The 10,862-nt window shown below is 30.4% G+C and overlaps 1 protein-coding gene and 1 non-coding gene across 2 annotated transcripts; both read right to left on the bottom strand.

The window, feature by feature from the left end:
- Positions 1 to 982: 982 nt before the first annotated feature.
- TRNAD-GUC (transfer RNA aspartic acid (anticodon GUC)) lies at positions 983 to 1,054 on the bottom strand. The gene has a single exon. It is a non-coding gene; the product is annotated as a tRNA-Asp (tRNA).
- A 2,764-nt stretch (positions 1,055 to 3,818) lies between these two features.
- On the bottom strand, positions 3,819 to 6,569 carry LOC102586694 (probable 2-oxoglutarate-dependent dioxygenase AOP1). Its single transcript, XM_006365920.2, has 3 exons — positions 6,140 to 6,569; positions 5,728 to 6,049; positions 3,819 to 4,180 (listed from the first exon to the last, which is right to left on the bottom strand). The coding sequence occupies exons 1-3, from the start codon at positions 6,496 to 6,498 to the stop codon at positions 3,917 to 3,919; spliced, it is 945 nt and encodes a 314-aa protein (XP_006365982.1). The 5' UTR covers positions 6,499 to 6,569; the 3' UTR covers positions 3,819 to 3,916.
- Between the last annotated feature and the right edge of the window lie 4,293 nt (positions 6,570 to 10,862).

Below are 10,862 nucleotides of genomic sequence, written 5' to 3'. Positions count from 1 at the left end.
TGATCATTATTCTTGTAACCTTTCACCTCCATAACCTCCTCCATTATATTCATGTTAATGTCATGTTTATGACTAACCTTTTGTATGTCTCTATGTTACACTATAAATAGAGGCATAAGGGTTCATATTGTATACACTTGAAGATAATTTGGTGAATACATGAAAGAAAGAAAGTTATATTATAATGTTCCTCTTGTCTTATATTCTTCTTGTCTTCATCTTTATATTGTTCTTTTGTTCTTAAGTTTTACAACAATATTTAATTTTTTTATATACAGATCCTTTAATATATAGTTCAAGAAATATAATGTATCTGTATTTTTAACATAGTCATGCTTTCTTTTCTGTTTATTTTTTATTGATTTTAGTTTTTTACTACATATGAAACATTTGTCTATAGCAAGTCGACTTCTAACAAAATGTAATTCAATTAATATGATAATATTATTGTCTATATATTTTAATGTGATGTCTTTATTATGGATGTCATGTCTTTATTTACTTTCTTTCTTTCCGTTTGAACTTGTAATTTTCTATAAATTTAATGTTACACCACCTAGACATTTTGTAATATTTTCTTTATACGTATCTTTTTTTATAGCCAATTTCTTTTTTGATTATTAAAACTTACATTTAGTAATTAAAATATATTAATTCCTCTGATATAATTAAAGATTTTTCTTCATGAAGCTTTAAAAATATCAAACCTCCAACATTTGACACAAGATTTTCATGCTATATTCTGTGAATAGTTATATTCTTATGTCAAACTTACATACAAAATGACTTAGCTTTGAACTTAGAGATGAATATATGTACACTCCACTATGATATATTTACTTATATAAATTAACTTTTCTAATGTTAATTAGGGGACAAACGTGCAACGCACGTTTCAAGGACTAGTAAGTAAAAAAGGACTAACTAGGAAAAAGAATGGACTAGTAAGTAAAAAAGGACAACCAGGAAAAAGAAAAAAATTCGCCGCTGCCGGGGATCGAACCCGGGTCACCCGCGTGACAGGCGGGAATACTTACCACTATACTACAACGACTTGTTGGTTAAATTCTGTATTGCTTATTAAAAGTAATTCTGTTAGAAATTTTGTTGAATATAATTGATTTGTGAAAAATAAAAATGACATATTTATACTTTATTTTGATAATTTTTCATTATTTTATTATTCTCTATCATTTCATCTCCATTAAATTAGGGGTCGATGTTCAGTCCTTTTCAAACTTTAATTCGACTTTTCATTTTTCGATTATTGAAAAATGTGCATTGAATATCATACCAAATTAGTTTGGTTCGATTTTTTTGAGGTATAACTCGATTTGGATCGATCTTTCTAAAATGATTTTTGAAAAAAAAAATTTACTCCGAGGTGAAATTAATTACAAAATCAAAGCAAAAAAAGGGTAAATTGTTATTGGTAGTAGTAGCAGGCAGTAGCAAACAAAAACAACTTTGAAAAAATTTGGTCGTTTGGAGCTTGAGATGATGGATACGAGTCATAAGCTAGGGCAACTATTGAACTCAAAAATAAGATAACAAATTAATTAGGGATGGGCTTGGGGTAGTTGGGTTGGATCATGAAATTATTTGGATAATTATTAAGATTGATTGAGAATTTATTAAATTCGCTTTATATCAATGATACATAAATTTCTGAAATTTGCTCGAATTGGTGATACCTCAATTCACTCTATATCAATAATACACAATAACAAATGCAAAACGAATTGCTAAATAGGATTGAATTGTTGTGTTAGTTAGCTTGATAGGTTGTCCTCTTTTATCAGGATTGGAATGTCTAAGTTAGCTTCTCCTACCCTCTTTTTGTAAAGACTAATTTTTTTAATCCTTGTGTTATATTCGGAGGTAAGGCCAAACTCCCTTATTGTATGCATCTTTCGATATATAACACCTCATGCATGAGAAATTATTTTTTAAAAAAATAAAATAAAATAATTGTATTATTGATACAGAGTGAATTGTCTATTTTAAAAGTATGGTGCACCTTTTTGAGGTGTAATTTCTTTTGTTTTTGGTCTTTTATTTTTATGTGTAGAGTAGTTTTTATGTTGTAGTTTCTGAAATTTTGATGAAAATTTCTGGCTTTTCTAATTAATTTTTATTAATTTGATTTCCACAACCATACTTTTGTTGGAAAATTATTTGCACAACGGAAGCATACCAGTTTCATACAACTTACATGAATAATAGACAATACATAGTTTATGCTAGAACAAGTATAATCATGTTAGAGCACATTAACTTTCTGAAATTTTATTCAAGAATTACCTCTTGAAACGTGAGCAGATACATTCAAGCAAATCCACAAGCTAGTCGACAAGCTAGAACCTTCAAGCGAATCCACAAGCTAGTCCACAAATTGGACGACAGTTCTATGGTGTTCTACAGTGATCCCAAATTCACTTCCGAACTCTCTCAATACTTGGGTGGACAAGTATCGTATATAAAACGTATTCACCTTCAAGGGTTAGAAGAATCCCTATTTATAGAGATTTCTTCCTAGTCCAAGGAGGAGAAGAAACACAGTCTTTCCTTAGAATAGAAAAAGACATGTACTTCTCCATTTCCTTAGAATAGAAAAAGACGTGTACTTCTCCCTTTCCTCAGAATAGGAAAAGACATTTACTTCTCCCTTTCCTTAGAATAGAAAAAGACACATACTTCTCTCTTTTCTCCTTAGAATAGATTCTGAATTCTAGTTAAATATGAGCACGGTAGGGACCACAAAACTAATTACTGAGGCTTTCTATTATGGAAATAATTCTAAATAATTGATTTGAATTATTCTTACCATAATAAATTACAAATCATTCCACTAGAAATTCGTAATTGCACTCCTCAATTTATATTCCGAAATTTCCCATTAAACACATATGTAATTCCTCATGTTAAGATTATAGATATTAATCAATAAATTAAATTACTGACGAATTTAATTCAATGATCTATTTCCTTTAGAGCACTGCTTAACTTATTTTATGTGTTGGATTCATAATCCACTTGCAAGGTTTGACACGATGAAAACTTATAAGCTTCTCAAAAAGGCATATCATCAATCTCTATATCGACATGGATTCCATCAACTAACTTATAATTTCACCAATATATATTATCATCATCAAATCTACCAGACATATTGACTCATCTTAGAATATCACTTTTTAATAAATCAAAACGATAGTTAACAAATACAGATCATAATAGTTATATCAAGATTAAGAATATGAGTACATTTAATAGTTTAGAGAATATGCTTTTGTCAGTCACTCTAAATCAACTATCTCTACTCGGTCCCGTTCAACACACACAAAATAGACTAGCACAAGAAGTTGGAGCTATACCATTCTCATAATCAAGATAAACTACATATAATCTTGTGCTACAATCGTACCGATGGCATGTCCAATTTCCATCTTAGATTGTGAATAATTTTTTTTATACTTTTAAGAATCGATGATTTAATCTTCTGTGTATAAGCTTAAACTCTATACACTAAATCATCTACTATATAAGTAAACAGACACTATAAATGAATATATGATCTATTAAAAATGAATAAATAAATATTCTATAATAAATATTATATCTAAACACATGATTAATAGTATATATCTCAACAACTTTTATTAATCTGAAATTTTGATGAAAATTTCTGGTGTAATTTCTTATGTTTTTCGTCTGCATTTCACATGAATCCCCTTGAGTCATATATCGTCCAGAGAATTAAAAAAGTGACCAAACTTTTATTTATAATTGATTTTCTGAGTTAGTGTAACAATATTACTACTCAGAGTTTCAGATCAATACATAAAACAAAAGCATATACTCATGAAGCATACATATTTATTCTACTAGTAAACATATTTAAAGTAAATTAAATTTAAACACCATAATAGGTCTTCAGAATAGATTCACATCCCATGCCTTCTTTAGTGTTGTTGAAAGCACGGTAGCAGAAATCAAGGTATTCAGCATGGACAAATGGCTTAAAGAGTAAAGGATGATCTTCATCTACCAGCTCTTTTGGTGTCTTTATTATGTGTCCAGCTTTAGGTCTTGAAAAAAAACCAATTGAGTATCTTGCTTCTTTTCCTCTCATAATCACTCTATGATATGGTGCATGCAACCGACCATTTGTCCATGCCTACGTACAAAAACAATCATTCATATATATTTTTTACAAAAAAAAAACTCAAAAATTGAAAGATAAAAAATGTTAAATACGTTTGAACTTTTATATATATACAGAAAAATATAAAAGATTTGTTGGAAATAATAATTCAAAGTTGAAATAGGAATCCTTAATTTATTAGGATTTGTTATTTATGATATTTACTCATTTATGTTTAATTAGGATTTGTTAGTTAAAGTGGTTCCTAGTCCTAGTTTATAAATAAAATATTTTCCTCAGAAAAACATAGAAACCACAAAAATATATAGAAACATATAGAACTTTTGAGTTTATAAATAAAATATTTTCCTTCAAATTAGTATCAGAGCTTCTATGATACTGGTAGAAGATCTTAGAGTTTCCGCTGCCGGCGGACGGATATGACCCATATATGTTGCCTGTCTGGCCAATGATCATGTTGAAAAAAGATGGACGAATAATATATGCATGAAAAGAACATGCTAGGAGGAAATACTTATAAAAATATTGCAGATTTAAAGAAGTGCAACCAAGTACAAGAGGAAGAAACTCTTCTCTAAATTAAAAGTTGAAGAAAGTCAAAAAATAAAAACAAAAAAAAAGAGTTGATGGGAAGGGCATCAACGAGAGTTGGAGAGGGAGTGCTCCAACACCAAAAACAAAAAAAAAACGTTGGTGGGAAGGGCATCAACCTTGGAGGTTGGAGAGAAGTGTTCCAATACAACCAAGAGAAAAAATATCGTGAGTTGGAGAGAAAGTGTTCCAACACTTGAAAGTTGGAGAGAAGTGCTCCAACACAACCAAGAAAAAAATATCGTGAGTTGGAGAGAAAGTGCTCCAACACTTGAAAGTTGGAGAGAAAGTGCTCTGACACAACCCAGAAAAAAAGTAAATGAGAATTGAAGAGAACTACTCCAACAATTGAAGATTGAAGAGAAATTCTCCAATACAACAACAATGACAAGAAAATAATTGAAGATTGGAGAAAAGTGTTTTTTCAATACAACAATAATGACAAGAAGAAAGAGACAAGAGTATACAACTTTGAATTACGGGAGAATGTTGGAAATAATAATTCAAAGTTGGAGTAGGAATCCTTAAATTTTTAGGATTTGTTATTTATGATATTTACTTATTTATGTTTAATTAGGATTTGTTAGTCAGAGTGGTTCCTAGTCCTAATTTAATTTAGTTTTTACTTTTATAAATAGGAATGCTACTAGTTATTTTCAATATACAGAAAAACATAAAAACTACAAAAATATACAAAAACATATATAGAACTTTTGAGTTTATAAAAAAATATTTTCATTCAGAATTTTCACATTCAAAAAATAGTTATACGATAATCACCCATAAAAATGGAATTAGTAATCTAAAGAAAAGGCATGTTACATATCATTACTAGTTAAAATAAATAGATATTATAAGATGTATATAGAAAATTATACTATATATTGATAAAAAATATTAAATATTAAATCTTGAATATCCTTGGTGCTCAACAACATATTGGGTTTTGATGAGTTGAAAAGGCTTACATGTAGTGGGTCTCCAATCATGACAATGAAAGTGTCTGGTGTAGGATCAGCATTGATCCATTGCCCATCTTTGGTTAAAATTTGAAGACCGTTTACCTGATTTTGGTACAGTATTGTAAGATTGCTCGTGTCCGTGTGAACATTCATTCCCATTTCAGTCTCACTACTTTGAGGTGCTTTATACTTCATCAATCGAAGAAGGTAGTTGGTCGAATTCATATGCTCATCCATGTACTTTTCCATGCCCAAACTCTCCAAAATCATTCTATTTACTATCTGGTCTAATTCTGATAGTTTCTCTGAATATGATTGAATAGTTTTACTGGAAAACACATATACAAATTAAAATAATAACAATAAATTAAAAATGACATGTTATAATAAGAATTAATGGAGAAGATTAATGTTTTACCAAAAAGAAGATTTTCCTTGGGGCCATAGAGTTTGAGTGAATTTTTCAGCTTTATTGTGGATGTTAGCATCTTCAATACACAAGCTTTCATAGAGTGGAATTTGAGGACACGGTCCAATGTAGCCATGAAGAGGTCTGGTTGAAATGTTTTTAAGTTTGGTTTGTAAAGGGAGATCAAAAAGCTCTTGTGAGACTTCAAAAATAGATTTTTTAAGGTGTATTGAAATTTTATCAAAGGAAGCTTCAAAACAACCATATTCTACTAGTGCTTTGTGAACTTGGCTTTTCACTTGGTTCCATACAAGTGTGCCTGACTTTAGATCTTCATGAAAAAAGTCTATCTCTGGAAGCTTGATCATATTTTCTTGGAAGAATAGTTTTTTGCTTTATGTTTGTTATGCTTAATTCCATGTATGCAGATGAACATATATTTATTTAAAGAATTTGGTATAAAATAATGTTGTGTGAAGGTATAAAACAAAATTGGATATTAATTTCAAAAATTCATATATTCAATTCCAACTGTTTGAATGCCCAACCCTATTATTAGGTTTGTAAGGATATCAAAGGATAGAATAGGCTAAAGTAACGTGTTCATTTAAATAATATCTTTTAACTAGTTATACTTATATAATCTCTAAAAATTGAGTCTTAGGTATGAAAAAATTATTGGTAGGGAGCATTTTTCAAATGAGGCCCTACGCGGCGCGAATTCATACTAGTCTGACTCCAATACGAGTATCAAACACCAGGTGGCAAATCAAAATAAAATAAAATGTACTGACGTTAATGTATTTTTAGCAATTAATTATGTTCAGCTTTTCACACAAGTATCTCATAAATCTCATTTATTTTTGGATAATTTTCTCTTTTTCAAATATCTTTATAAAAAGAATGCACTACTTTCAAAAGATAAAACATATCCCCATTAATATTTATAAATGGACCATTCTATTAAGAAGTTGATCATGACTTATACCAAATAATTGATGTGCAAAGAGAAATAAACCTCTGCGCTTTAAAGGAAGTAGAAGACTAGTATAGGAAATAGGACCATCCAACGCCAAATTAATCGAACTTCAATACGATTATCATACACCAATTGAAGAATCCAAAAAAAAAGAGATTATTATTACTTCAATTAAACATGTGCTTTTTGAAACAAACAATAATCACCACAACATGAAAGAGAAACCAATATTCTAAGGTAAAATATACTATTTTGACATAATATATAGCTCAGCTATCGCACAACTGGCTATCCTAAAAAAAATTGCTAGACAAAAAATACATTCAAGAAAACTATACATAATAGTGATATCATGTAAATATATGACGCGTGGGGCTAACTCAACTCCAAAAGCTAACTCATATTTGAATTAACTAAAAAACTCAATCTGCGCCTTACTTAACTGTATAACTTACAATTCCAACTTAATTCAATAATGTAGCTCTTGCTATGTGAATCAACTTTGTTACCATAAGCCGTAACTGCCTCAAAAAATATCCCCAATGAAGCTCCAAATCTGAGAAACAACACAACAACCAATCATTACTGCCCTGGTTATCCAAGAGTGCGACCTAATAGTGAATGAAGTGAGTTGAGAATCACGAGTCAAAACAACCAATTTATTTTTATCTTTCTAAGCTTCAATAACCAAAATTAGATAGTATATTTGTTGGTAGCAAGTGCACATGGAATCAATGATGTGCTTGCAAATTGACCCGAACACTAGTTATAAAAAAAATACTCCCCCGTCCCATTTTATATGTCACTTTTTTACTTTGCACTTGCATTAAGAAATAATGTAACTTTACCCTTCTACCCTTATTTAATTTTTTTGGAACTCAAGTTTTCAATCAATGAATATGAATTAATTTATTTTAATTAATTAATTTAACCAATGAACATGAATCATTTACTTAACTTTTCTAAGTTGGTCAAATATATATTTTCAAGGCTAACAACTCACAAGGGTAAAAAAGGAACAATATGGTAATTTATGCATTGATTTTATGAAATAACAAGTATTGTGAACTAACTATTTATAGAAAGGGATGACTTATAAAATGGGACGGAGGGAGTACTAGCTAACCCCAATTTTCAAATTTGTTTAGGAATAAGCACCAATTGCATGTGTAATTGATTGTATTTGAACCTAGTTTTGAAGAATTTGGAGATGGTTTTTTCTTACTTCAAAACTGCCTGAGTTTCGGACAAAAACAAAGTTGTCACTTTTGTTTTGCTTATTTTGCTGAACTTTCAAAATTTGCTTATTTTAAAAAATAAAAATATCTTTAATTCATTAAAAAATAGCTCAAAATATCATCCTTTACGGTTTGCATTACTTATCAAATAAATTGACACAGTTCAATAACATTTAATAACATATAAAGCTCTACTTAATTAAAATATACAAACCACCTGCATGTTTCACATTGAGTAGCACGTAAAAAAAATGCTCTTACAAGTTTTAAGAGATGTGAAAGTTTCAGATGATTATATTTCAAATATCTCAAATTGTGTTGATCTTAAACAATGCACTATGTATGGATTGAAGAGTCATGACTGTCATATTTTAATGCAACAACTCCTTCCTATAGCCTTGAGGAATCTCTTGTCAGTTAATGTTCTTAAGCCATTAATTGAATTAAGGAATTTTAATTTTTTAAAGGCATTTGTTCAACGGTTATGAATATAAGTGAAATAGAAAAGCTCAAAGATCGAGTTGCGATAACTCTTTGTCAGTTGGAGAGAATATTTATTCCATCTTTTTTTGATATCATGGAGCATCTAGTCATCCATTTAGCTGAAGAAACAATGTTGGAGGGACCTTCACAATATCGTTCAATGTGGACAATAGAACGGTATTATTTTATTATTTTTATTTTAATTAAAGAATGGTATTGAACTTCTTGAAATTTTTTATTTAGGTTCTTGCTTAGTCTTAAAAACTATGCAAGGAGTAGAAGTCATTTAGAAGGTTCGAATGCAGAGGGACAATGCATAAAGAATGCATGACATTCTTCTCAAGATACTTAGATGATGCAGAGACAAAGTCTAATCGAACATTAAGAAATAATACTTTGTCTAATGAAACCACGAATCTGGAGGGTTTATTCTTGATGACATTACACATGCTCAAGCACACAAATATGTTTTATTTAATTCTGCCTCCACAACTCCATAACGTGAGTAAGTATTAAATCCTTGAACATGCATAACAATTAATTATTAAGTAATAATATCGACAAGTTCTTTTGTTAAGTATATATGTGTTTTACTTCTGCAGAGAACATATAAAAGAAATCAAGAAGGGAAATCCTTGTCTATCAAGACATGATGTGAATCGGATTCACAATGAAATGACAGATGTTGAATGATTCGATAAGCATTACATATCTTGTTGTTCATTACTAATAAATTTTTATCTTCTTTTTCTATTTTCAGCATATCAACGTTATTTTTTATTATTTGCGAAAGAAGTCAAGTATGATGTTGGGAGCACGTATAAATACACAACTGTGGATTGTGTATTAGGTAAAAAAATTAATCAATTTGGAACAAATATGCAACTTAGAAAGTGAGGAAAGTTGTGTTGATGAGGAGCATGTTATTGGTGACTACATTAAAGGATACAAACTCTATGCTGCTATCCCATTACATCTGGTAGATCATGTCTTTGTCCCTGTTGTTTTATTAGGAAAATATATTTTGAACTGGTTTAAGAGTCCACTTAATTTTTAAGAAAAATCAAGATTAACTGTTGTTTTCAAAAGACTAAAACAGAAATCTAATGAAAACTTAAAAAGGGTTCGAGGTCCTTATTAACATTCTAGGAAGGTTTTAAAAGCACCTAGAATGTCCACTAATGTGGTTATCCGGTAATTAACTATTTGGCTAAATTTTTTATTGACTTAGTTTGAATTGAACAAATTCATAGTTAAGACCATTTTAGGAGAGGAAAGGAAAAATATTGAAACATTACCTAAGTGAAGCCTTTTGTAAAATTATTTATTTATTTTTTAAGTTAAGATAAGAGATGAATAATTTGGTTAAGTAATTAATTCAAAAATGGGTGTCCTTCGGGGATTTGAATGTTCGACTTTAATATTAATTTTGAACAAATAAGCACATAATAGCAGTTAAATAAATAGGGAAAAGAGAATTTGGGCCCAAGTCTGGATTTGTTCGCCTGGGCCAGTACTTGGGCCTATTTTCATTTTTTGGGCCTTCGGCCCAATTCTTGCCCATTCTTTGCACCTGTCCTAGACTAACAAGAAAAATATATTATTCCCTTTGGGCCTCAGGCCCAATTTTCCCACCTGTCCTAAATTCTAACAAGAATACTAATAAATAAAATGACGAGGGCTTAGGATTACTATTGATAATGGCGCCTCCGTGATTTGGCAAAGGATTACTATTGACATTGGGCGCGACTGTCTGAAGAGAGACCACATTCTGGTCAATCAGGTCTTGGATCTTATGCTTCAGGTTTATACAGTCTTCGGTATCATGTCCAACACTGTTGGAGTGATACGCGCACCTCTGATCAGGTCTGTAAAACTTTGAGCTAGTGTCAACCGGCTTGGGACCCACTGGATGAATATATACTGCCGCGGTTAATCGCTCGAACAACTTTGTTCGGCTTTCAATAAGCGGAGTGAAAATTCTAGCAGGCTTCTTCTCAAATCTGGGACGGGAGGGATCGTAATTGCCTTG

This window comes from Solanum tuberosum, unplaced genomic scaffold, assembly GCF_000226075.1.
Source record: "Solanum tuberosum cultivar DM 1-3 516 R44 unplaced genomic scaffold, SolTub_3.0 scf00593, whole genome shotgun sequence".
In the NCBI taxonomy this organism is placed as follows: Eukaryota; Viridiplantae; Streptophyta; class Magnoliopsida; order Solanales; family Solanaceae; genus Solanum; species Solanum tuberosum.
This window is presented reverse-complemented; position numbering and strand designations above follow the sequence as displayed.